At 42.9% G+C, this 24879-nt stretch overlaps 1 protein-coding gene across 4 annotated transcripts in view; it reads right to left on the bottom strand.

Annotated features, from left to right (window-relative positions):
• The window catches only part of CRTC1 (CREB regulated transcription coactivator 1), a 286165-nt gene that overhangs the window by 190841 nt on the left and 70445 nt on the right, over positions 1–24879 (bottom strand). For all 4 annotated transcript variants that reach the window (XM_077475938.1, XM_077475939.1, XM_077475940.1 and 1 more), the window contains exon 3: positions 3411–3548. In XM_077475938.1, the coding sequence (XP_077332064.1) occupies positions 3411–3548 (138 nt within the window). The remainder of the gene's footprint in view (positions 1–3410; positions 3549–24879) is intronic.

Genomic DNA, 24879 nt, shown 5'->3' with positions numbered 1-24879 from the left:
TTTTTGGCCACCTATGTCTGGGGCAAACCCAACACATCAGCCAAAGAACACCATCCCCATCATGCTGTGGGGATGTTTTTCAGCAGTCGGGACTGGGAAACTGGTCAGAGTTGAGGGAAAGATAGATGGTGCTAAATACAGGGATATTCTTGCGCAAAACTCGTACCACTCTGTGTGCGATTTGAGGCTAGGACGGAGGTTGTTCTTCCAGAACAATGACCCCAAACACACTGCTAAAGCAACACTTGAGTGGTTTAAAGGGGGGACATGTAAATGTGTTGGAATGGCCTAGTCAAAGCCCAAATCTCAATCCAATAGAAAATCTGCAGTCAGACTCAAAGATTGCTGTTCACAAGAGGCTGGAGCAGCTTTGTGAGGAGGAATGGGCAAAAATACCAGTGGTAAGATGTGGCAAGCTCAGAGACTTAGCCAAAGCAACTTGGAGCTGTGATAGCTGCAAAAGATGGCTCTACAAAGTATTGACTTGGGGGGTGAATAGTTACGTGCATTGACATTTCTGTTAGTTTGTCCCGTTTGCTTCACGATAAAAATAATAATAATTCAAAGTTGTGGGCATGTTCTGTAAATCCTCAGACAAATCTGTTAATTCCAGGTTGTGAGGCAACAAAAACGCGAAAAATGCCAAGAGGGTTGAATACTTTTGCAAAGCACTGTATCTTTCTGCAGAAGTCCAGACTGAACCAGCTGATCACAGCAGTAACTGACTGCTTTAAACTGTCTCTCTGCAATTTATGTACAAAGGGGGAGCGATACCTAGGTTTTCTAGAAAAATCGAATTTTCTCCAGGTTTTAGTACATTAATCCTGAATTTCAAATTTCCATCAACTATGAGCCACCATGTATAAGACCAATATTTTGGGAAGCTAAAAAAAAGTATTGAGAAGCATTCCTATCTTCCAATGCTACCACCTAATAAATGAACCAAAAAATAAAATAAAAAATCTGATACACATACAGTGGGTAAAAAAAGTATTGAATACATCACCGTTTTTCTACGCAAATATATTTCTAAAGGCTGTTGGCATGAAATGTCACCATATGCCGGTAACAACCCATGCAATCCATACATACAAAAATAAATAAAAAATAAATAAGTTCATAAAGTTGTGTAATAGAATGGAATGGCGCAGGGAAAAATTGAACACAGGGGGGGTGCAAAAAGGCATGGAAAGCCAAGACACCAGCTGAAATCAGTAATTAGAAAGCTATCCTGCCCCTTGTCAATGCAAATTAATATCAGCTGATTCAGTCTTAAATGATGGCCTATAAAAAGGTGTCTCACAAGAAACACCTCATGATGGGCAAAAGCAAAGAGCTCTCTCAAGACCTTTGTAACCCTGTTGGTGGCATTGGTTACAGAAGGATTTCTAAACTCTTTGGCTGATTCCAAAAGATATATTTGGCGCAAAAACACGACTGCACATTAACAAAAGAACACCATACCCACAGTGAAGCATGGTGGTGGCAGCGTCATGCTTTGGGGGCCGTTTTTCTTCAGCTGAAACAATGGCCTTAGTCAAGGTAGGACGGCGTTATGAACGGTTCCAAATACCAGTCAATATTGGCACAAAACCTTCAGGCTTCTTCTAGAAAGCTGAAAATGAAGAGGAACATCTTTCAGCATGACAGCGACCCAAAGCATACATCTAAATCAAGGAATGGCTTCACCAGAAGATTAAAGTTTTGGAAAGGCCGAGCCAGAGCCCAGACTTGAATTTGATTGAAAATCTATGGGGTGATCTGAAGAGGGCTGTTCACAGGAGATGCCCTTGCAATTTGACAGATCTGGAGTGTTTTTGCAAAGCGTGGGCAAATACTGTCAAGTCAAGATGTGCCATGCTGATAAACTCATATCCCTAAAGACCGAGTGCTGTAATAAAAGCAACAGGTGCTTCAATAAAGTATTACTTTAAGGATGTGCACACTTACAGGATGCAACCATGTTTTATTTTTATTTTTACTTCCCTCAACCTAAAAGATTTCAGTTTGTTGTTCAACTGCGTTGTACAGTTTATAGGTCACATTAAAAAGGTGGAAAAAGTCCTGAAATTATTTCTCTGTGTCCTATTTTTTTTTTTTTTTACATCACAGAAACCTGGACATTATGTAGACTATTTATATCCACGGTGGAACATTTTTTCACAATAAACTGGCCACTACCAGGTGCTCCTGCAAGATTTCTGACAGATGATTGAAAAGAATCAGAAGAGTTGTCCAAGAGCCGAGGACCACTTGTGGAGAGCTTCAGAAAGACCTGGAATTAGCAGGTACAATTGTTTCAAAGAAAACCATAAGTAATGCACTCAACCATGGCCTGTATGCAAGCTCACCACGCAAGACTCCACTGCTGAAGAAAAAGCAATTAGAAGGTCGTTTCAAGTTTGCTGCCCGACATTTAGAAAAGCCTGTGAAATACTGGGAGAATATACTATGGTCAGATGAGGCCAAAATAAACACCATGTTTGGAGGTCAAAAGACACGGAACATCCCCCCAAAAAACACTTCCATGCCAACAGTTTAGAGGTGGGAACATCATGGCGTTGGGACCGTTTTTTCAGCATACGGTACTGGCAAACGTCATGTCGTTGAAGGAAGGATGAATGGAAAAACGTACCAAGACATTCTTGATAAATGTCTGCTGTCATGTACCAGGATGATAAAGATGAAATGAGGGTGGACATTTCAGCAAGACAAAGCCAAGGAAACTCTCAATTGGAAGAAAATGAAGCTTCTAGAATGGCCCAGCCAATCCCCTGACGCGAGTTTAATAGAAAATCTATGAAAAGAACTAAAGAGCAGAGTTCAGATAAGAGGCCCACTGAACCTTCAAGATTTGAAGACTGACTGTATGGAAGAATGGGCCAAAATCACACCTGAGCAATGCATGCGACTAGTTTCTCCATACAGGAGGCGTCTTTCTGTCATTACCAACAAAGGATTTTGTACCAAGTATTAAATACATTTCAGTTAGCGTGTTCAGTACTTTTTCCCCCCGTGTCATTCTGTTTTATTACACTTAACTTAATTTCTGAACTTTTTTGTTTTGGTTTCTTTGCATGCATGGATCGTTATCGACATGTGATGAAAATTTTATGCCAATATCTCCTTTAGAAAAATATTTACCTAGGAAAACAGTGACGTGTTTAATACCAATTTTATATATACACACACAAATACATACTAATTATATATATATACATATATATATATATATATATATATATATATATATATATATATATATACACACATACATACATATACACATATATATATATATATATATACACATACACACACACACACACACACGCATCCCTTGCAACCCACAAACTCTTCAAAATAAATATTGAAATAAAAAAAAAAAAAAAAAGTATGAATAAGGATATCTGCCGTCCATGTTTGTCTACTGACAAAGGCCTTCTATGGGGGGATCCAAGACGATTTCGATCTCGATACACCCTGTCCACTAGACCATGATGTCGAGTTGTTCTACTGGTATCTAATCCAGAAGACTGAAAAGGAGTCTGTAAGAGCAAGATAAATTTTGGTAAACATTAAATGTTTCAAATGCATATTTACAAAAGCAAAAAACACAAAATTCTAACCCATTTCTTTTCTCATTTACAAAAATTTGAATTAAAAAAAAGGAACTTAAGCGTGAAAAAAACTTTACCATGGTTATTTTACACTCACATAATATAAACTTCCACCACATCACTTCAACAACGTCACATTTTAAACGCGAGCACTTAAAATGCATTTTTGGCACAGCAAAGATAAGGTTGATCTCAAAACATACCTTTTTTTTTTATTTATTTTTTTATTTTTTTACAGGCTAAGAGGATTTTTTACTTGTAGAGCTGCACGATTCTGGGAAAATGAGAATCACCTTTTTTGCTTAGAAGATCACTATTCTCTCAATGTAAATCTTTCACATAATACAAAAAAATAAAAAATTGGCCTAACTTTACTTTTTTTTTTACTCATTGAATTTTTTTCCCCCCAAAAAATTGCATTTGAAAGAACACTGCGCAAATACAGTGTGGCATAAAAATATTGCAACGACCACTATTTTATTCTCTAAAAAAAAATGATATGCAATGTTTGAAGGTTCTAAATAATTTAATAGCAAAAAAATGATTTTAACTTGAAACCAACAAATGTCAGAAAAAGGTTTAGTCTTTAACCACTTCAATACTGGGCACTTTCACCCCCTTCCTTCCCAGCCCATGTTTCAGCTCTCGCACTTTCAAGGACAATTGCGCTGTACCCAAATGAAATTTTTATCATTTTTTTGCACAAATAGAGCTTTATTTTGGTGGTATTTAGTCACTACCCAGTTTATTTTTTGCAATATAAGCGAAAAAGAGCGGAAAAAAACTATATTTCCTTCTTTCTATTTTAAAAGAAATCCAATAAAATCAAATTTTGTCATAAATTTAAGCCAAACTGTATCCTGCTACATGATTTTGGTAAAAAAAAAAAATTCCATTAAGTATATAATTGGTTTGTGTGATCACAGACATATGTACGCAAATGATCATGTACAGATGTGTGCAGGTGATCCCGGACATGTGTGCAGATAATCATTGGGACATGTGATTTTAGTGGGATATGTGAGGGACATGGTTTTTATTATTTGGGGACATGTGTGTTTTGGGAGACATGTATGTGGACATGTGTATTTTCCACTAGACTGGTAATCAGCGAGTAAAAAGCTGTAAAAAAACAACAACTCATACTCACTGATCACGGCCCTGTAGTCATTGGCTGCAAGGACAGGCGGTTCCAGCAGCCAATCTTCAGCAGTGTGGCAGCATGGGAAGGTGGGGGGGAGGCTTCTTTTGCAGGACCTGCCAGTTATACTGCCGATCTGCTGCTTTTAATAGACAGCAGATTGGCAATGCTATGAGTCTGGGCGAGCCTCAGGCCAGAGAAAAGACACAAGTGGGCTGGATGTGGCCCGCGGGTTGGGGTTTGGAGACCCCTGATCTAAAGAACAAAACGTCATCAGGCTGAGGAATGTTGTACAACTTGGCAGACTGCCTGTTTTTTTTTTCTTTTCTTTTGACAGCTGTCAGCTTGAGCAAAGAACTCTGCATACAAATCGGTTAAGATCGCAGGAAGGAAAGAATCCTGAGCTTGATTCTTAATGATTAATCCTGCAGCTCTACTTGTAAAATCCTTTTTTGTAATACAGTACAGGAAACAAGATCTTAGTCTCAACCATGGGTTATAAGCAGCAACCTTCAGGTGATTGAAAACTGGGAAAAAAAAAAAAAAAAAAAAAGAAAGAAAGCAAAACAACTTTTTTTTTTTAAACTACCCTCACACTCAGCTTGTTTCAATTTTGTAGCAAGCAATATCAAAGTACAAAGGGAAGAGACCATAAGGAAAAAAAAAAAAAAAAAAAAGGAAGGGAAGCAAGATCCTAGGCAGCATCCAATATCAGACCTGGGTACACTAGAGTGAGCAAGGTCCAGTGATAATTTCTGCAGTCTGCACTGTCCTCTGGATACTAGTCGAAAAGGGCTTGCGAGGACTGGTCTTTCAGGCCCCATTCACACCTAAACATTTTGTAGCTTGAAGCTCAAAAACATGATTGTGGTTCAACACTTAAAAAGCTTTTTAAGAAGCCAAAAAACATTTTTTTTTTTGTTTTGTTTTTTTGGAGCTATTGCCCATAGCTCAATTTGGGCTACGTTTTTAAAGTGAGGCCCTGGTCAGACGGCCCACGCAGATCTCACAATCCTGAGATGGCAGGGATTTGTCCCATTTGGATAAGATCTCCCTCTGCAAGATCCGAGTGTGAAAATGGGCATACAGGTCTGCCTCAAAGGTGGATACCATGAAGCCCAGAGCCTGCAAGCAAAAAACGTAGAGACGTCCACTTGCAGCAACCGCACCGCAGATTAAAGAGTCTGAAGTTTGATTGGCAGAAGTAAAACCCTCGCCTGCGCAGAGTTGAAAATCAACCCCAAGTTGATTCAACTCCAGGCGTTGGGCCAGGAGCAACACGGACTTCTAGAAGTTCAACACAAAGCCAAACTCTTATAAGGCTTGCATGGCAATTGCCACATTGTCCCTCATTTCTGAAGCAGATGCCGCTCGCAGAAGAAGATAGTCCAGGTAGCCGATGACCGCGATCCCCGCTGTCCCAGCAACACCAGAACTGGTGCCAGCACCTTGGTGAAGACCCGGGGAGCCGAGGCCAAGGGAAGTGCCACAAACGACTGCAAAACACAGGAAAGCACAGGAAATGCTGGTGCCCGACACTGATGGGGACATGATGGGGGTCTTTGATGTCCAGGGAGGCCAGAAAATACCCCCGATGAAGCGTGGCCACCACAGAACAGACGCCATCCTGAACCTCCATACCTTCCCAAAACAATTGAGGGCCTTGAGATCCAGGTTGGGACAAACCCCTTCCTTATTTGGAACTATGAACAGATTAAAAAGTAGAAATCCTGAAACCTTTTAGAAGCTGGTACCGGAACTATTCCCCCCCCCCCCCCCCCAAAGAAGCAAGTCCTGAGCTGCCCCAAACAAAGCCTGCAGACGAGACGGGTAAGATGAAGATTGGAGACAAAAAACCTGTCTGGTGGACAGGAAAGAAACTATTTTGTAGCCAAAGGCGACCACCCCCCCCCACCCACAAGTCGGGCATACAGAAGAGGGCTTGTCCGGACATGTTGGGTTTGCAATGGCAAGGGTGCTTTGGTCCATCCGCGGGAACCTTGGCGGGCTAGGAAACCTTGCCCGCAGAACTGGGTGGACGGGAAAAAAATTAAATAAACTTGTGAGCAGAAAAGGGAGGGGCCCTAGAAAGTAACAGGGCCGTGTCCAAGGCCGTATCACAAACTTTTTTGAGAACTTGCACCAACTAGTTTGCCAGTTCCACACAGACCAGAGAAACTTGCTCATTACCCAACTCGCAGTGTAACAGCTTAGCCCACTCCATAAGAATCTCAAACACCAGAGCTGTGGCCAACACCGGACGATGGGCCAAACCTGCTGTCAAACTTAGACTGAGCAACTGCCTCGGCCTTTCTGTTGGCAGGGTCTTTAAAAAGAGGACCCCTCCACCGGAATCATGGTCGCCTTGTCCAACCTAGATACAGAGGATCAACGGCAGGAGGGAAGACCATTTCTTCAGCAGACTGTCCTTAAAAGGGGTAACGCACCGACAAATGTCTCGGGACTGAAAAGGACTGCTGCGGGCATTCCCAATACTTTTAAATAAACCTATCGAAATAAGACAGGTAAGGCAAACAACCTTAGCGGTGAGACCAGATCATGAGACCCAACGGGAACGGACACTTCTTCTGACGCCCCCGCCAGACCCTCAATTTTCAAGGTATTGCTCACTGCCATAAAGAGTGCGTTTTTTTTCTGCACAGTGACAGAAGTGGAGGATTCCTCCTCACTGTCCAAAGGGTCAGGGGCCGCATCATCTGAGCCCTCTGGGCAGGGGCCACCCACTATGGCGGAGCCCAACTCTGGATCAGAGTCCTCCCCAGAAGACAGAGGGGTGGGGGGCCTTTTTTTGCCCACATACCACTTCAACCTGGGAGATTAAGGATTCCAGGACCACAGACAAAGTGTCCGGGGAAACAGCAGACCCATAGGGACCAGCTGCCATCACGGGGGTTTCTGGGGGCGGGACACCTGCTTCAGGCGTTATGGAAGTCCCATGCTCGACCGGACACCACCAGGAACCAAACGGCCGTGAGGGAAAGAGATGGAAAAACACCCCCCAGCTCCTGCAGACTGGGGAAACTCCAGAAATACTCACCACCCCGACACAGACCTCAGATGAGCGATACTGTGTGCTGTCCGTCCGCCAGCAGATGTGATAAGCCATGAGGAGATCAGCGGTCGTTCCAGGCTCCAGTGGTAAACGTCCAGCATTAGAGGGCCAGCAGAAAGTCTCCCCATGAGGCTACAAGAAAATGGCCACCATCTGCATTTCTGCAGACAGATCTTTAAGCCAAGAATGCCCAAAGACTAAGGCAAAATGACCACCGCAGCTATGAGGAAATGGCTGGGGCACCCAGCCCCGAACAAATAGCAGCTGCTACACGTGGAAGATGACGCCAGCCACACACCCTACCCCTGGAGAGCACAGAGACCGCCCGAGGTGACCCCATAAAGGTCAGGTAGGGGCCAAAACGTCCACCTAGTGGCAACCAGCAACCAACTGGGCAATGGCTACAAGGCAGTGCAACGGGGGGGCATGGGGGAGGGAGGAGGAGATTCCCCAGAACCGACCACCCCAGGCAGTACCCAACTGCTCCAAACCGTGCCTGGACCAGGGAGCATGTACTTAACCATCCAGCAGGGACTGCGGGTCACACTCCCAAGACAGATCCACCTCTTGCCTAAACGGAGTGACTGGCAGCCACGGTGACACTGTGACCCAGATGTCAGGGGCCTGGTCATGTGTGTCCCTGCAAGGTATCTAGCCCACCAGCCGCCCAGGTCCAGGATGAGGCTCATCACGACTGACCCAGTGTGGAGCTCAGGTCTGTGCACGCTCGATGGCCAGACTACCAGGATCTATGATATCCAGCCCATCACCCAACCCAACAGTTGATTGCACATGCAGATCAAAAATATGAACAAAATAAAAATTCCTTCTAGACTAGGCAGAAAAAAAAAACTGGGCTGCCTGGAGCAGAATGGGGGGTTACTACCAGTAAGGATCGCCCCTAGGCGGTGCTGTGCTTTTTTTTCTGCCTAGACCTACTCCTGAAGGTGGTGATATAACCCTAAGGTCAAGAATGGAAGTGCCGAGTCTGTCCATGAAGGAAAGAGAAAAAGCAGTTGCAAAAACGCTTCTAAGCCAAATGGATGCTTAGGCGCTTCAAGCACCTGGGCATTTATTAATTTAATTGGCCAAAATATTAAATTTATTCTGGCCACAGAAATTTAAAAAAACAATCAAGTCCTAAAAGCGCTTTATGCTCAAAGGTTCCTCTTCTTAAAGCACAAGTGATGTTTTTTTCTGCTGCTAAACGCCCCTGCCACTAAATTCCTGTTACCAACTATAGTGACATTTATAATTATATTTTTGTCACGTGAACATAAATTGTTGTACATGACCCAGAACTTGCCTCTGTTCTCAAATCGCAATCACAGGATGGGCCCAGTATCTGTGTCCCCTTCTCCTCTCTTTCTATTTGGAAATATGACTTACTGCGGCTGCTGCCACGCAAGGTGCCATTTCATCAGTCATTGTTTGGACTGCAGAAAGCATGACAACCACAAAAACTAGGGAAATTAAAATAACACAGGAAGCAAAAAAAAAAAAAAAGTTTGTAAGGGGCTCCGCTCAATTGGCCCCATTACAGAGTTCTGTGAATGGCAGAACTTCAATTACCGTCATCCATTGCGGCTGGTCGTTCTCAATGAACTACCAGGGTGCGGATGAGCCCTTTAGGTAGTTAACAGATTCTTCCTGTCATTCAGTAACTGCCTGCCCGTATGAGGTACAGGCAGACCGCTACAATGACAATCTGCTGGAGCCTTGCATCGCACACCCCATCTGCTGATCACAGGTGCAATTCTTTACAGGCACTTTTACAAGGTGAACTTGGCTTTTTTTTTTTTTTTTGTGAACTTATTTTTTAAAAGTTGCTGACATCCTGAGCCTAGAAATGTAACCAGAGCAATCAGATGTACAATAACTGAAGAGGCATTAATGAGCTATCTAACACAGGTTTGACTAGGCAGCCCTTGAATAGGCATTTAGCCAGAGCCTGTCAAATGTGCAGGATTTTATGTTTCTAATTCAGGTTAAAAGGTAGGGTATTGCCCAAATCAAGCATTGAAAACCGATTAATGCCCATAGATCGCCACCTTGCCTTGCTGCAAAAAAGGGGAGTGTAGTTGATTGTAAAAATAGAGTAAATAGGCACCAGTAGCCATGCAACTGCACAAAAGTGGAGTTACCTTTTAATATTTCTGTATTTTTTTTTAAGTTTACTTTATCTGAACTTGACTCAGCTCAGAGCCAGGTAGATCTTAAGTGGAACTGTACTTGTCTTTCTCCAGCAATAATGGATCAAAAATAGGTCTCTCTCAGCTCCATCTGCCAGTGCCACCATGGTGTGCCATGTCTTCCATGACCCACATCTCCTACTGGACAGACGCTTCTGAAGCAACTCCTGTGAGCATGCATTACTTTGGCCCCAACACACTGCTCGCATCTTAGAGATGCTGTGGATGAGCCAGGGTGTACACTGCATTGTCCATGGGCCACACAATACATTCCTGCATCACAGGCTGATTGCAGAGATTTATGTATGACTTAGGACAGAATAAGCTGAACCTCTGAAGAGAGACCACTGCTTCCATACAGGAAGCAAAGGTCCTCTCTCTGCTTTTAAATTCAGGATTTGGGTGCTTTCGAAAAAGTATAAATGGTATGGATTTTGCACACTTGATTTTAATTGTGTGAAATTAATTTAGCAGATTTAAACGGAACACTAACATATCTGCGACAAAAAAACGCAACATTCTGTTGAAAGCAGGTAGATTTTACCACAGCTTTATAGACAAGACGCTCAAGTGGCATAGTGTTTAGTATAGGAAAACAGCTTGCATAAAGAAAAAAAATATTTTACACAAACTAGTTTCCTTAGAAACAAGGAAAGAAAAACATAATAAAAACTATTCATTTGCAAGTAACGTTAACACTTCTTTTCCCACTACCTTGAATATCCGTGTCAGAAATGCACACCAGTTTACAAGGTCTTCTACTGCCTTTTTTTTTCTAAATTCCAGCTCCCCTATGTACCATTAATGTATCTCTGTTGCAAAAAAATAAAAGTGCTCTTTGATTTTTTTAGAACAAGGCCTTACCTTAGCCCCTGGTGTGTTCCATAGAAAAGTTCATGACTTTCTGGTATGTAGATTTGGGACATGGAAATCAGTAAGGCTACTTTCACACTGGGGCTGTCACTTTACCCGCATTTTTGCTGCCCTTCTCGGCTGCTAGCGGGGCACTTTTAACACCCACTAACAGCCCAAAAAGGGTTAAAATCGCCCACAAAAAGTGGCTGCAGTAGCCTTTTTTTAGCGTCCTGTCAGCGCACCTTTCACATTGGAATGAGAGGAGAGGCTCTTTACAGCGCTATAGCACCTGTAAAGCACCTCAGTGTGAAAGCATGCCAAGGGCTAGTTTACACTTGCTTCAAAACAAGGCTTTGGACACGCTTTGTTAAAGCTCTCTAAACGCCAGCCAAAGCTCCCGTCACTAAATAAAATGGTTAGCTCACAGTCTTGTTTTACACCTTGCTTTTGCTTGGTGCTTCAATAAGCCTTTGGTGGAGCTTCGCCATAGACTTCTATGGAGGCTTTAAAGATGCTCTGAAGCACAACTAAAGAGACATGGGGTATAATTTTTGAAGTAAAGCAAATGAAAAGCCCCCCCCATGAATTGTACTAGGCCTTATGCCATCAACATGACATCATTTGGGCGGCACAGCGGTGTAGTGGTTAGCACTCTCACCTAGTAGTAAGAAGGGTTGCTGGTTCAAATCCCAACCACGACACTACCTGCCTGGAGTTTGCATGTTCTCACTGTACCTGGGTGGGTTTCCTCCGGGTACTCTGGTTTCCTCCCACAATCCAAAGACATGCAGGTAGGTTAATTGGCTTCTGTCCAAAATTGGCCCTAGTATATGAATGGGGACCTTGGATTGTGGGCTCCTTGAGGGTAGGGACTGATGTGAGTGTGCAATGTACAGGGATAGGGATAATTGTAGACACTCACTCAGGTTGAACTGGATGGACTTGTGTCTTTATTTAACCTTACTAACTATGTAACTATGGAACATGAGGGGGTGGGTGTTTTGGGGCAGGGTGGGCCCCAAAGCACCTTGTCCTCATGTTGATGAGGACAAGGGCCTCTTCCCGGCAACCCTGTGCGTTGGCTGACGGGGTCTGCAGGCTTATCGCAATCTGGAATCCCCCCTTTAACAAGGGGTCCCCCAGATCCCAGCCCCCCACCCTACGCGAATGAGTATAGAAATAAAACATTACACGTTTTTCAAGTCATTTATTAAGGCAGTTCCGCCGTCTCTTCCAATCTCTTCTCCCCTCTCCTGCCACCTCCGCTGACGTCTTCTGTCTCTACCGATTCTTCTCCGCTCATGTCTTCTAGCCCTCTCCAGCTCCTCTCCCTTTGCTGTGCCTTCTCCCTCTGTTCTTCCCATGTTGATTCAACGCGCCCTCCCACACTAATGCTGGGTACGCCACTATAATATATATATATATATATATATATATATATATATATATATATATATATATATATATATATATATATATGCGCATGGAATGGGATCACCGGAGGCCCGCCCCTTATGGCATCACCTCCCATCATGCCCTGGGCGGTGACATAAGGGGCAGGGCCTCTGAATGACATCACACAGTGACTTCACCCCATGACAATATAAGCAGTGGCACACCGCGCACCCAGCATTAGAGTGGGAGAGAGCATCGAGTCAACATTGGAAGAACAGAGGGAGAAAACATTAAAGACGGCCCAGCAAAAAAGAGCGAGAAGATAGCGGAGAAGACCCAGCAGAAGACAGCGGACAGAGGGAGAAGAACCGAAGAGAGCTAGAAGACCTCAGCTGAGAAGACCTGGAGAGGGGAAAAGAACCAGCAGAGGCAGAAGATTCAGTGGAGGTGGCAGAAGAGCAGAAAGAAGAGATCGGAAGAGACGACGGAGCTGCCCTAATAAATTACTTTAACCACTACAATACAGGGCACTTTCACCCCCTTCCTTCCCAGCCCAATTTTCAGCTTTCATCGCTCTAGCGCTTTCAGTGACAAGTGACAGTGCGCGGTCATGCTACACTGTACCCAAATGAAATTGTTATCATTTTGTTCGCACAAATAGAGCTTTATTTTGGTGTTATTTATTCACGACTCCGTTTTTTTTTTTTTTTTTGCGATATAAGCGCAAAAAAAGCGGAAATTTGGAAAAAAAAAATATTTTCTTTTTTCTATTTGAAAAGAAATCCAATAAAATCTAATTTTGTCATAAATTTAAGCCAAAATGTATTCTGCTACATGTTTTTGGTAAAAAAAATTCCGTTAAGTGTATAATAATTGGTTTGTGTGATCACGGACATATGTACGCAAATGATCATGTACATATGTGTGCAGGTGATCACGTACATATGTGTGCAGATAATCATTGGGACATGTGATTTTAGTGGGACATATGTGGGGGACATGTTTTTATTATTTGGGGACATGTATGTTTTGGGGACATATGTGGGGACTGTGTTTGTACTGTGTGGTGTGTTGTGTGTTGGCACTACACTGATGATCAGTGAGTAAAAAGCTGTAAAAAGCAGCCCATACTCACTGATCATCAGCCGGCTGCAGCGTTCTGCTCTCCTCTCCTCAGCGATGACTTCCGTGTGAGGAGAGGAGAGCTGATTGCCTAGCAACCGGCTGTTTGTTTACATCACATGACGGCCGTGATTGGACACGGCCGTCATGTGATCAGGAGGGCCAATCACAGAGCCCTCCTGCCGATCCGAGATGTGCCGTGTCCGGGTGACACGGGCGCATCGGGATCGCGCCGCTGCGCGGGCGCGCACGATCCCGCTACTTCTGAAGGACGTTCCTGAACGTCCTATCAGGAGTAGACGGCTCCCACCCGGCCCTATATAGGCATTGGCCGGGTGGGAAGTGGTTAAAAACCATGTGTAATGTTTTATTTTTGACACTTTTTTTGGCGAATGGGTAGGGGTACAATGTACCCCATACTCATTCACATGGGGTGGGAGGCTGGGATCTGGTGGTCCCCTGGTTAAAGGGGACTTCCAGATTCCGATAATCCCCCCGCAGACCCCAACAACCAATGGCCAGGAAGAGGCCCTTGTCCTCATCAACATGGGGACAAGGTGCTTTTAGGGTCCCCCTACGCCAAAGCACCCACCCCCCATGTTGAGGGCATGCAGCCTTGTGAGGTTCGGGGGGGGGGGGGGTTGCACATTTGTCCCTACCTGCCAGGCTGTGTGCTCGGATAAGGGTCTGGTATGAATTTGGGGTGGGGGGACCATCACGCCATTTTTTTTCCCAGAGTGGGGGTTCACCTTGAAATCCATACAATACCGAAGGGCCTGGTATGCTCTTGGCGGGAGGAACCCATACCTTTTATATATATATATATATATATATATATATATATATATTTTTTTTTTTTTTTTTTTTTTTTAAACATATTTAGCGTGGAGTTCCCTTTCAAGATCAGAGCACAATTTGCATGCAAAAGTGGCATCAGTTAGGACGGCAACACGACTTCAGTGATATTCAATGGGCTGAAGTAGGATCAAAGTCGGACCAAAGTAGTGCAGGGAGCATTTTCAAAGTCAGCCCGACTTGTGTCAGACCAGTTAAGACGGCTCCCATAGAGAAACATTGATTTCCACACATCATGCGACATGAGCTCCCAACGTGGGAACGTTTGTCATACCAGTGTGGATCTGGCCTAAGACACAGAAAGCAAGTTACCAGCTGACCTCATTAGCGCACAAACCCTGCACCCATCAACTATATTTGCACAGCATCCCTCCAGACCAGTCTGGGCTACATACAGCCTGTGGGCTGGACACCCCTGATGTAGTGCAAAGGCATGCCTGATTACATACAGAGTGAATGGATAGATGGGTCATCCTATTCCATAGCTTGTACAATCTTCCTTTAAATTTACCCAAACAGATTTTATAGTGTATGGCCACCTTTATACAACTAAAATGAACTAGTCAGGCCTGCAGCACCAGTGACTGGTAATGACACCCCAAAGGTGGAAGCAAACACATTTAATAAAAAAACATGCAAAGTGCAACATGCTAAAAAGTCTCACAAGTTACTTTGCTGGATCTAGAGCAGCCCATTGAAATCAATGGGTTGCACTATGCACGTCATGGGAAAAACAAGCCAAAAAAAGGTACGGTCCCACTAAATTAGGCATGAATGGGGCCTGAAAGTGAAATTGGTGCTTTTGCACAAGCAAAAATGAGGCTCCATTCACATTGAAAAAAAATGCACGCTTTGCTGTGCGTTTCAGAAAATGCACATGGCACTTGCATCAAATGTTAATGGCACCCCAAGATTGAGTATCTGGAGCTTTTTTGGAGCACTTGCAATGCGTTCGGGTGTCCATTAGGGCTGCAACCAAATTATTTTTATAAATCAGTCTATAAATGCAGTAAAGCCTGCTTTTTATACTGTGAAACCTAAGGGGTTAATCCTCTGCATTGTGTAAAAAGGCTGTTTGTTCCTCTTTGATCCTCCCCCTCCTTCCACCATCCCCTTATCATTTCCTGATAACACAGTCTATGGAGTCAGGCAGCACATGCTCAGTTTGGTGTGTATTGCTAGAGAGGTCTTTTTCTTGGGAGGGTTCATGAGATCAGCACAGGGCCAAACAGCACTTTCAGGACAGAGGGTCAGGGGTCTTGCAGAATTACAGGACAGTCAGAAAACTCCACCTACAAGGTTTAACCAGTGCTCGGCTGGACACTGATAGAAGTCATAAGACTGCTATATATCCCTGATCAAAGGTATTTAGCAGTATATATTAACTAAAATAATTGCATTTCCATGTTCTGTGTACTGTGGGAGACCAGATATTGTGATATTTAACCACTTGAACTCCGGAAGGTCTTAGCCCCTTCCTGACCAGTCCATTTTTTGCATTACGGCACTGTTATTTTAACTGACAACTGCGCGGTTGTGCGATGCTGTACCCAAATAAAATTTTTGTACTTTTTTCCCCCCTCACAAATAGAGCTTTTTGGTAGTATTTGACCTTTGCGGTTTATATAGATATATATTTTTTTTTTTTATAGTGCAAAATATAATATATATTCAAATTTCTTCATAAATTTTGGCCAATGTGTATTCTGATGCATTTTATTTTTGGTAAAAAAAAATCCCAATAGGTGTATATGAATTGGTTTTATTTCGCGCAAAAGAAACAGAATCTACAAACTATGGGATTTTTTTTTTTTTTATTTGTTCCTACTTGTAATGGTGGCAGTGGCTTACACCAGGGTGGCTATAATGTGGTGGACAAAACGAAAACCTGACATGACACTTTTTGGAAACCAGTGATGCTGATACAGTGATCAGTGCTATGGGGGGGGGGGGGGGGGGGGAGTTGGTCTCTTTAGCAACCCTCTTACCTGCAAATTGATGCCAGCAACAGGATCGCTAATGTGACATGGCTTATGTTTCTGGCCTGTACTATGGGTACAAACAGCAATGGTGCGCATTTTGCTTTTTTTTTTATCTTGCCTAAAACACAGACACCAATTTCACCGTCAATGCTAAGAACTTTTACCCCCTTCCTGCCCGGGCCAATTTTCAACTTTCAGTGCAATCATATTTTAAATGACAGTTGCATGGTCATGCAACGCTGTACCCACATGAAATTTGTAAAATTTTTCACACGAAATAGAGCTTTTATTTGGTGGTATTTAATCACCGCTATTTTTTTCTTTAGCAAAAAATAAAACTAAAAAGAAAGGATTTGAAGAAAAAAAGAAAAAAAAAAAAAAGAGAAAAGGGCTTTTTCGGTCCGAAAATTTACATTTTCACCTTCACTGATGAGGCGGCACCAATAAGCATCACTGATGGGCACTGTTGGGGCAGCAATTAGGGCACTGATGAATAGTGAGGAGATGCTGCTGATCGACTATACTTTCACACTGCCAGTATGAGGCAAATAGAACTGATGACTGGCATTTTCTTGTTTACATGTGATCAACTGTGATTGGATACAGCTAATCACATGGTTAAAGAGCCAGGTCGACTTTACCTTGATCGGGGTCGCACAGTGTCCCAGCGACAGTGCCCACCCACCGTGTTACAAGCGCCCCACCCCTGGCATGCAAGCACTGAGAGACTGGGGAGACATCATAACGTAGTACCAAAACAAAAGAGCACCCCACCCGCCATCATTTGTCTATACGGCTGGCGGGAGGTAAAGAATTTTTTATTTATTTTTTTAAATCGTACCTAAAATATACTGACCCTGATTTAGATCAAACCTTGATCTAGCCAGCTAGACTAGTAAGAATGGGTGTGCACAATAATTCCGCCTGCACTCGTTGCATGAGAATTTTTATTCACCAGTGACAATGTTCCCGTTTTTTGTTTTGTTTTAACAAAAAGAAACGTGAATGTATCAGATCTGTGTTGTTCTGCAACCTGTAATGTTTCTTTTATGCCCGTTAAATAAAGTTCTTCTTGAAATAATGAAAAAAATAAAAATAAAAAAAACACAAACAACTTGATCTTTGGACTAGGCATTTGTTCACACCCACACATTTTCTTCTCTTGCAAGGATCCACTCCAATCAGATTGGAAAGCACATACAGGGGCAGGCTTTACAGTGATTGATCCCTACAATGGCCAATTAGAGGCTATCACAACAATCAAGAACCGGGCTTTCAAATTCCCAATTATTAGTATGCGACCTGGGGCTCTGTGCAGCACGCTCCCAACAAAGACATACGCATATATGCGGCCTCATAGAACACAACCCACTTCAGTGAGGTAGCATTTGTGCGTACATGAGGCAGCAAAGGGCTAAACATGACAGGTTCAACCTCTACTTCCTATAGGTGTATCACCATTATCTGTTGGCACGGTCTAAATGAAAATATAATAATTGCATGTTCAAATATGTTGAAAAGGTGGTGGATTATTTATTTATAAATACAGGACTACATAGTATATATCCCTGAAGGGGACTGGCTCACCAGAAACTTCACTGCAAAATGCCCGGATGCCAGTCCATTTCTTTGTAAATCAGCTAAGAAATTAAATCCATAAACAAAGGCTGCAGGCAATTATATTTAGCCACACAGAATCCAAAACAATGTTAGGAAGGGAGTCCATAAATTAGAACATCTTCCTTTTAATGAAAGCCAGTCCAGATATATTATGTGCAGTATCACTGTGAAATGAAACATTTTCTAAATTCACTAGTTCATGTCAAACCATATAACATACATTTGAAAATGTACCCATATCAAAGACCAGTCTTTAATTGTAATAGAAAGGGTACAGACCGGTAACGAAAGCATCCAATTTTTTTTATCATGCATAAACTAAACTCCAAGAACACAATACAAGTCACCAGCTACACAACTGAAGCACTAATCGGCAGAACTCATGTATCAATCACAAGACATCACAATAATGTGTTAAAACACCCAAACTAGAATGACAAACATTATGGCAAATTTATAAAAGAATAAATTAGTTTAAAAAAAAAAAAACAGACCATTTCTGTTCAGTTTTGCCATTTAACTCACAAAGTTGCCACAGTTGAATAAATAGGTGTAGCTATAAAAACTACTGGAAAAACACAGTACATTTCAAAGGTGACATGTCCGTCCATCCGTTTACGGATCGGATGAAAATGGACTCTACGGTCTGTCGTCATCCGATCCCCCCCAGTGTGCAGAGACAGACTTGTCATCTGCCTGCTCAGCAGGGATCCACGAAGTGATCCCGTTGAGCAAAGCGGAGCCCGTACATGGACACATCCGTGTGAAAGAGTCCTTAACCGTAAAATCTATTTTTGCTAGAGTTTTGGGAGAGGATTGTTGTCCCATTTTTGTCCAATATAGGATTCTAACTGATCAACAGTTCTGTGTTTTCTTTATGGTATTTTTCTTTTTAAGACGTCCCAAATATTTTCAAATGGTGAAAGGTCTGGACTGCAGACAGGCCAATTAAAGCTATGTTCCAGCCTAGGAAACAAAACAAATAAAAGTCAGCAGCTACAAAACACTGCAGCTGCTGACTTAATATAAAAAGGACACTTACCTGTCCAGGGAGACCGCGATGTTGGCACCCCAAGCCGAGCAGTCTATTGACCTTGGGTGCAGACACCGGCATTGCAAGTAAGGGAAGCCAGAAGTTAAGCCATCAGGCTTCACAGCTGGTTTCCTACTGCATATGCACGAGTCCTGTGGTGCTTTCCGACTGAACCCATCATCCTTTGGGACAGAGAAGACAACAGGGGGGAAGGAGGAGGGCCGGATAAAAGCGAGCAAGGGATGTACTTCGCCTTCAAAATCCCAAAGAAAACATGCTAAAAAAAAATCCAAAAATGAAGAGGGGGGTGGGGTGGTTCAATTGTTTGAGTTCTCATTTTGCCTGGAACTCCACTTTAAGCACCCAGACTCTTCTACTATAAAGCCATGCTGTTCTCCTAGATGCAGTATGCGATTTAGCATTGTGCTGAAATATGCAAGGCCTTCACCGAAAAAGTCTTGATGAGAGCATAAGCTGCTCTAAAACCTGTAAGTACAGGTGCATTGCATAAAATTAGAATATCAAAAAGTAAAATTTCAGCAATTAAAAAATTGAAACTCATACTTTAAATGCGTCGCACACAGGAGCAATATGTTTCAAGCATTTTTTATTTTTTTCATTTAGAGAATTATGGCTTACAGCTAATGAAAAGCCAGAATTCAGTATCTCAGAAAATTAGACAAAAAAAAAAGGATTTTTAATACATAAGTGTTGACTTCATATTTACTGAAAAGCATGTTCATATACAGTATAGTATGCACTCAATACTTAGTCGGGGTCCTTTTGCATTAATTACTGCATCAATGCAGCGTGGCATGGAGGCGATCAGCCTGTGGCAGTGTGAAATGTTATGGCAGCCCAGGTTGCTTTGCTAGTGGCCTTCAACTCGTCTGCATTATCGAGTCTGGTGTCTCATCTTCCTCTTGACAATTCCCCATAGATTCTGTATGGGGTTTATGTCAGGAGAGTTTGCTGGCCAATCAAGCAGAGAGATACCATGATCAATAAACCAAGTATTGATACTTTTGGCAGTGTGAGCAGGTGCCAAGTCCTGCTGGAAAATGAAATCAGCATCTCTGTAAAGCCGAGGGAAGCAGGAATTGCTCCAGAATTTCCTGGTAGAGGGCTGTGTTGACTTTGGAATAAAACAGAGTGGACTAACACCAGCAGATGACATGGCTCCCCAAATCATCACTGACTGTGGAAACTTCACACTGGATCTCATGCAACTTGAATCCTGTGCCTCTCCACTTTCTCCAGACTCTGGGACCTTGATTTCCAAATGAAATGCAAAATTTTCCAGCGTCAGTGATGATTTGGGGAGCCATGTCATCTGCTGGTGTTGGTCCACTGTGTTTTATCAAGTCCAAAGTCAGCACAGCCCTCTACCAGGAAATTCTAGAGCACTTCATGCTTCCATGTGCACACCAGCTTTATGTAGATGTCAATTTCATTTTCCATCAGGACTTGGCACCTACTCACACTGCCAAAAGTATCAGCATCTGGTTTAAGGATCATAGTATCATTGTGCTCGATTGGCCGGCAAACTGGCCTGATCTAAACCCCATAGAGAATGTGAGATATCTCCAAGAGGAAAAAGATACCAGACCCAACAACGCAGACAAGCTGCAGGCCGCCATCAAAAAAAACCTGGGCTTCCATGACAGCTCAGCAGTGCCACAGGCTGATCGCCTCCATGCCATGCCGCATTGATGCACGCAAAAGGAGCCCTAACCAAGTATTGAGTGCATGTTATACTGTATATGGACACACTTTTCAGTATTAAAAATCTTCTTTTTTTGTATTGGTCTTATGTAATATTCAAATTTTCTGAGATACAGAATTTGGGGTTTTCACTAGCTGCAAGCCATAATTATCAAAATTTAAAAAAAAATAAATGCATGAAATATATTACTGTGTAATGCATTTATATAAAATGAGTTTCACTTTTTGAATTGCATTACTGAAAAAATTACAGTAGCAAAGTTAATTGTATGAGATGCACCTGTATATTATCAAGTATTGATGGTATCTTTCCAGATATGCAAACTACACTAACGCACGCTCATACCAGCAAAGATGCAGGATTTTGAACTAAGCACCGATAACAGGCCACAAGATCCCTTCTGCTCTTTAGTCCAGAGGACATGGCATCCATTTCTGTCAAATTTCGATTTGTCTGACCACAGAGCAGTTTTCAATATTGCAACAGACCATTTTAAATGAAGACAACAGCATTTCTGGATCATGGTAGATATGGCTTGTTTGTATGATAGAGCTTTAAAAGTAGTTTTGAAGGCTGAAGGTTTTTTTAACTTTCATGCATTCTATGGATGAAGGAAAAAAAAAAAAAAAAAACCAACCTTCAGTATGCAGCTCCCCCCACAGCCCCCCTTATATATACCCAAGCCTGATTGCAATCCAGCCTCCCGATTGGCAGAGACGCCGCCAATGGCTCCCACTGCGGTCAATCACAGCTCACAGTGAGGCATGTCTTTTTTGAGACTTCTTGCTGCCATAAATTTCAAAATTACTTTCTTAAAATTTGGTAGATTTTCTCAGTTTAAACATTGGATAGGTTTTCTATTGTGAATATAGGTTTATGAGATGCAAATCATTGCATTCCGTTATATAGATTTTATACAACGTCCCAACTTCGGAACTGGGATTATATAAATGCTACCTTCAGGTGATTGGAAACTCCAATGTTAACCCTCCCACTTAAGTTATCCACAAGTAATAAGGATAAATAGGCAGAGGAGGCAAGTCAAGAATCGTTTTCTTGATTGTACAGTACAGGACAAAGGCATATTCTTAGATAACGGATGTCCAAAAGCTCAAAAAAAAAAAAAAAGTGGGCAGTGCAGCAAACTGCCAACAAGCCCACAAACAAAACAAGTGTACAAGACTAACTATACAGCTGCTTGAAGCACCTTATGGCGGAAGATGGCATCTACAGTGGCTTGTACAACCACATGGTAAAAGCTAGCAAAAACATGTTAACATAGGACCATCAGGCAGCCTTACAATTTGCAAAAACAGACGTTTGATACTGAAAGCTCCAGGAAACTCACAGACCTAGTGGAGTGGGCCTTAATATGATAGTTAAGAAAAGAAATAGGCTTGGTAGGTGACCTGACGAAACCACCTAGTGACGGTGAAAAGAAGCAGAATGTCCCCTGCTAAAGCCTTCAGGAAAAATAAAATTTGAAAAGTCCAAGGGAGGCCATGACAGGTAAACTCATACAAAATTAACCACATCTACGCAGTGAAGGGTAGAAGAGGAGAGCCCTCTGAAAGGTGCTTAGGAGCCAGACAGTAGGATGTCCGGATGACAACCTGGTTAAGGTGAAAAGAGAAAACCTTGGGCAGAAAGGAAGCTTCAGGTCTCAGTGTATCCCATTGCACAGAGCAGGTACGTATAACACTTGTTTTTTGTTTTTTTTAACCTTTATCTTCACTTTAACCTCATGCAATACCAGGAACGGATAGTGCCTAGCGGAAAGGATCACGACAAGAAAAACACTTTGCGAGTTAGCTCAGCTAAGAATATTCTGAATAGGTTTGAATGGATACTTTAGAAAAGCCATAAGTACCAGACTGAGAGCCCCCACAGCATCACTGGAGAGCGTCTGGGTACATCTAGGTGAGCAACTCCCTGCACAAAGGCCTTCACTAAAGAATAAGAGGCTAAAGGGACACTGGAAGATGATGTTAAAGCCAAAATTTGCTCCTTGAGGGTACGAGGCCAGATGCTGATCTAGAACAGGGAGAATAGTCTAGGATGAAACGTTCTCTGCAAGGTAAGCCTCCAAGTTGCCATTTTATATATTCTGCAAGAAGTTGACTACCTAGCATGTATAAGTATTGGAATAACAAAATCAGATAAGCCTTTGTCCCTCAGTACCTAGGCTTCCACAGCTGGGTCCTCAAAGACAACAAGAGATCAGGGCCTGAGACAGAAGGTCCTTGCCATCTGAAGAGGCTAATGGGTCTTTTAGAAACTGGAGTATGTCCAAGTACCAAACCCTCCTGAGCCAGTTAGGTGGCACAAAAATCACTGGAATGCCCTGTGACTGGATCCTGCGAAGCAATCATGGAAGAAGCTTCGGTGCAGGAAAAGCATAGATCAGGTTAAACGGAACCCACCGGGTCACCAAAGTATCCACTTTAAAAGAAAAGGATCTCTGGAGCTGGGATAAACTTGTTCAGTTTGTGGTAACAAGTCCACATCTGGGGTGTGTACCTCTGACAAAAGGTCCTGAAAAAAACTCTTGTGGAAGGAACCACCCCTTCTCCATCCAGGTGCTAAAGACTGAAAGAGTCGGCCTGCCAATTTTCTACACTTGTAATGTACTTCAGTCAGGGCTGTAACATTGTGCTCTGCTCAGGCCAGGCTGGTTGACTCTGCTTTTTTGATTATTGACTTAAAAGCATGGTCATGGTGTTGTCTGACTGAGTCCATGTCAGAATTCGTTAAAGCCGAGATGTCCAGTGTCTCAGACTCAATCATTCAGAGCTTAAAAAAAAAAAAAAAAAAAAATTTGTTTATTGGCAGTTTAGATTTCTTCTAGATTCCTATGGCAACCATGTTCCCTGAACTGACAACATTCCGTGGACTCCACCCCATCCTGAGACTGGCATCCATCATGAGAATCTCCTAAATTACTGGGCTAAATGACTTCAGAATCCAACATTGGATTGGAAACGTGCATAATCAAGGAGAGGCAGGCCAGGGGAGACATACGAAGGGGATTGTTCCAAGACTGCATTCACTTGTCCCACAGATAGGATGAGGAGTTGCAGTGGCCTGGAGTTGAATTGGGTATAAAAAAGGTACTGACACAAATGAGACAGCCATTAGATACAGTACCCTCATGCAAAAGTGTACTAAGGGGCGACGACCTGATAGCTATAATGGAGCTTGAAAGTGAAGCGTTCTAATCTGGTCTGGAGGAAGAAAGACGTGTCCAGGATCAATTCCAAAAATTCCAAACTGTAAATTGGACCCAGTGCAGATTTCTGAGGATTGATAATCGACCCAAAATTCCTCAGTCTCTGCACAGTTCACTGCATGCTGGCATTCAAAGCCTGGATAGAACAATCCCTCAATAGGAGGTCATCCAGGTAACCCACAATGTGGAAACCCCCACCCACGAGAGAAAAGAAAGACCAAAACAGGGACCAACATTTTTGTGAAGACGTGGGGGAGTAGTGTATATGCCACACATTGAAAATGACAGTCTCCCACAATAAAACCCAAGATGCTGGTGCAGAGGATGAACTGGAATGTGCAAATAGGCCTCTGATGTCTACCAAACACCAGCAAATCACCCTGTTGCAATCATGAGGTGCAGGAAAGAAAATCGCTCGATTCCACCAACAGAGACAGTGTTGATGTGGGAATCCTCCCAGCAAAGTATTCACACAGTGATTAATGCTAACGGCTATAGCCGTTGGGAAAAATTGCATGCAAGATCAAACAGGTTGGTTGTACCGAAGTTGATCAACTTCTGTACAATCAGACTGCCCATACACTGTTCAAATCTCGGCCAACTCTGCGAAACTGGCCGAGATTCTAACCATCTAAGGCTGGATTGACCTGGCTGATAGAATACAAGAGGTTTGGATCTAAAGTAAGATGTTCAGACACTTCAGGTCCAGGATAAGGCAAATGGCACTCGGATTTCAGAACCGTGAACAATTTGGATTAAAAGCCCTGCAACCTTTCCCCTGCAGGCACAAGAAGAATTACTCATGAGATGAGCAACTGCTGAAAAGCAGAATGAAGAACCACCAGCCTCTGAGGGGAAGAAGGCAGATTTGAAGGCAGGAGGGTGTAGGCAGAGAGCAAAATGCCAGCATGTACATCCTGAAGATAACCATGGCCGAAGGAACCAAATCCAGTCATCCAAGAAAGCCAACAGACATCCCCCACTTTAGCGTGCACACACACAGATCACTCATAACTTTATGACCACCAACAGTGAA

This window comes from Lithobates pipiens, unplaced genomic scaffold (genome assembly GCF_037356315.1).
Source record: "Lithobates pipiens isolate NorthernLeopardFrog02 unplaced genomic scaffold, aLitPip1_a1.2 Scaffold_13, whole genome shotgun sequence".
Classification (NCBI taxonomy): Eukaryota; Metazoa; Chordata; class Amphibia; order Anura; family Ranidae; genus Lithobates; species Lithobates pipiens.
Note: the sequence above shows the minus strand (reverse complement) of the source record. Positions and strands in the feature narration are given on the sequence as shown.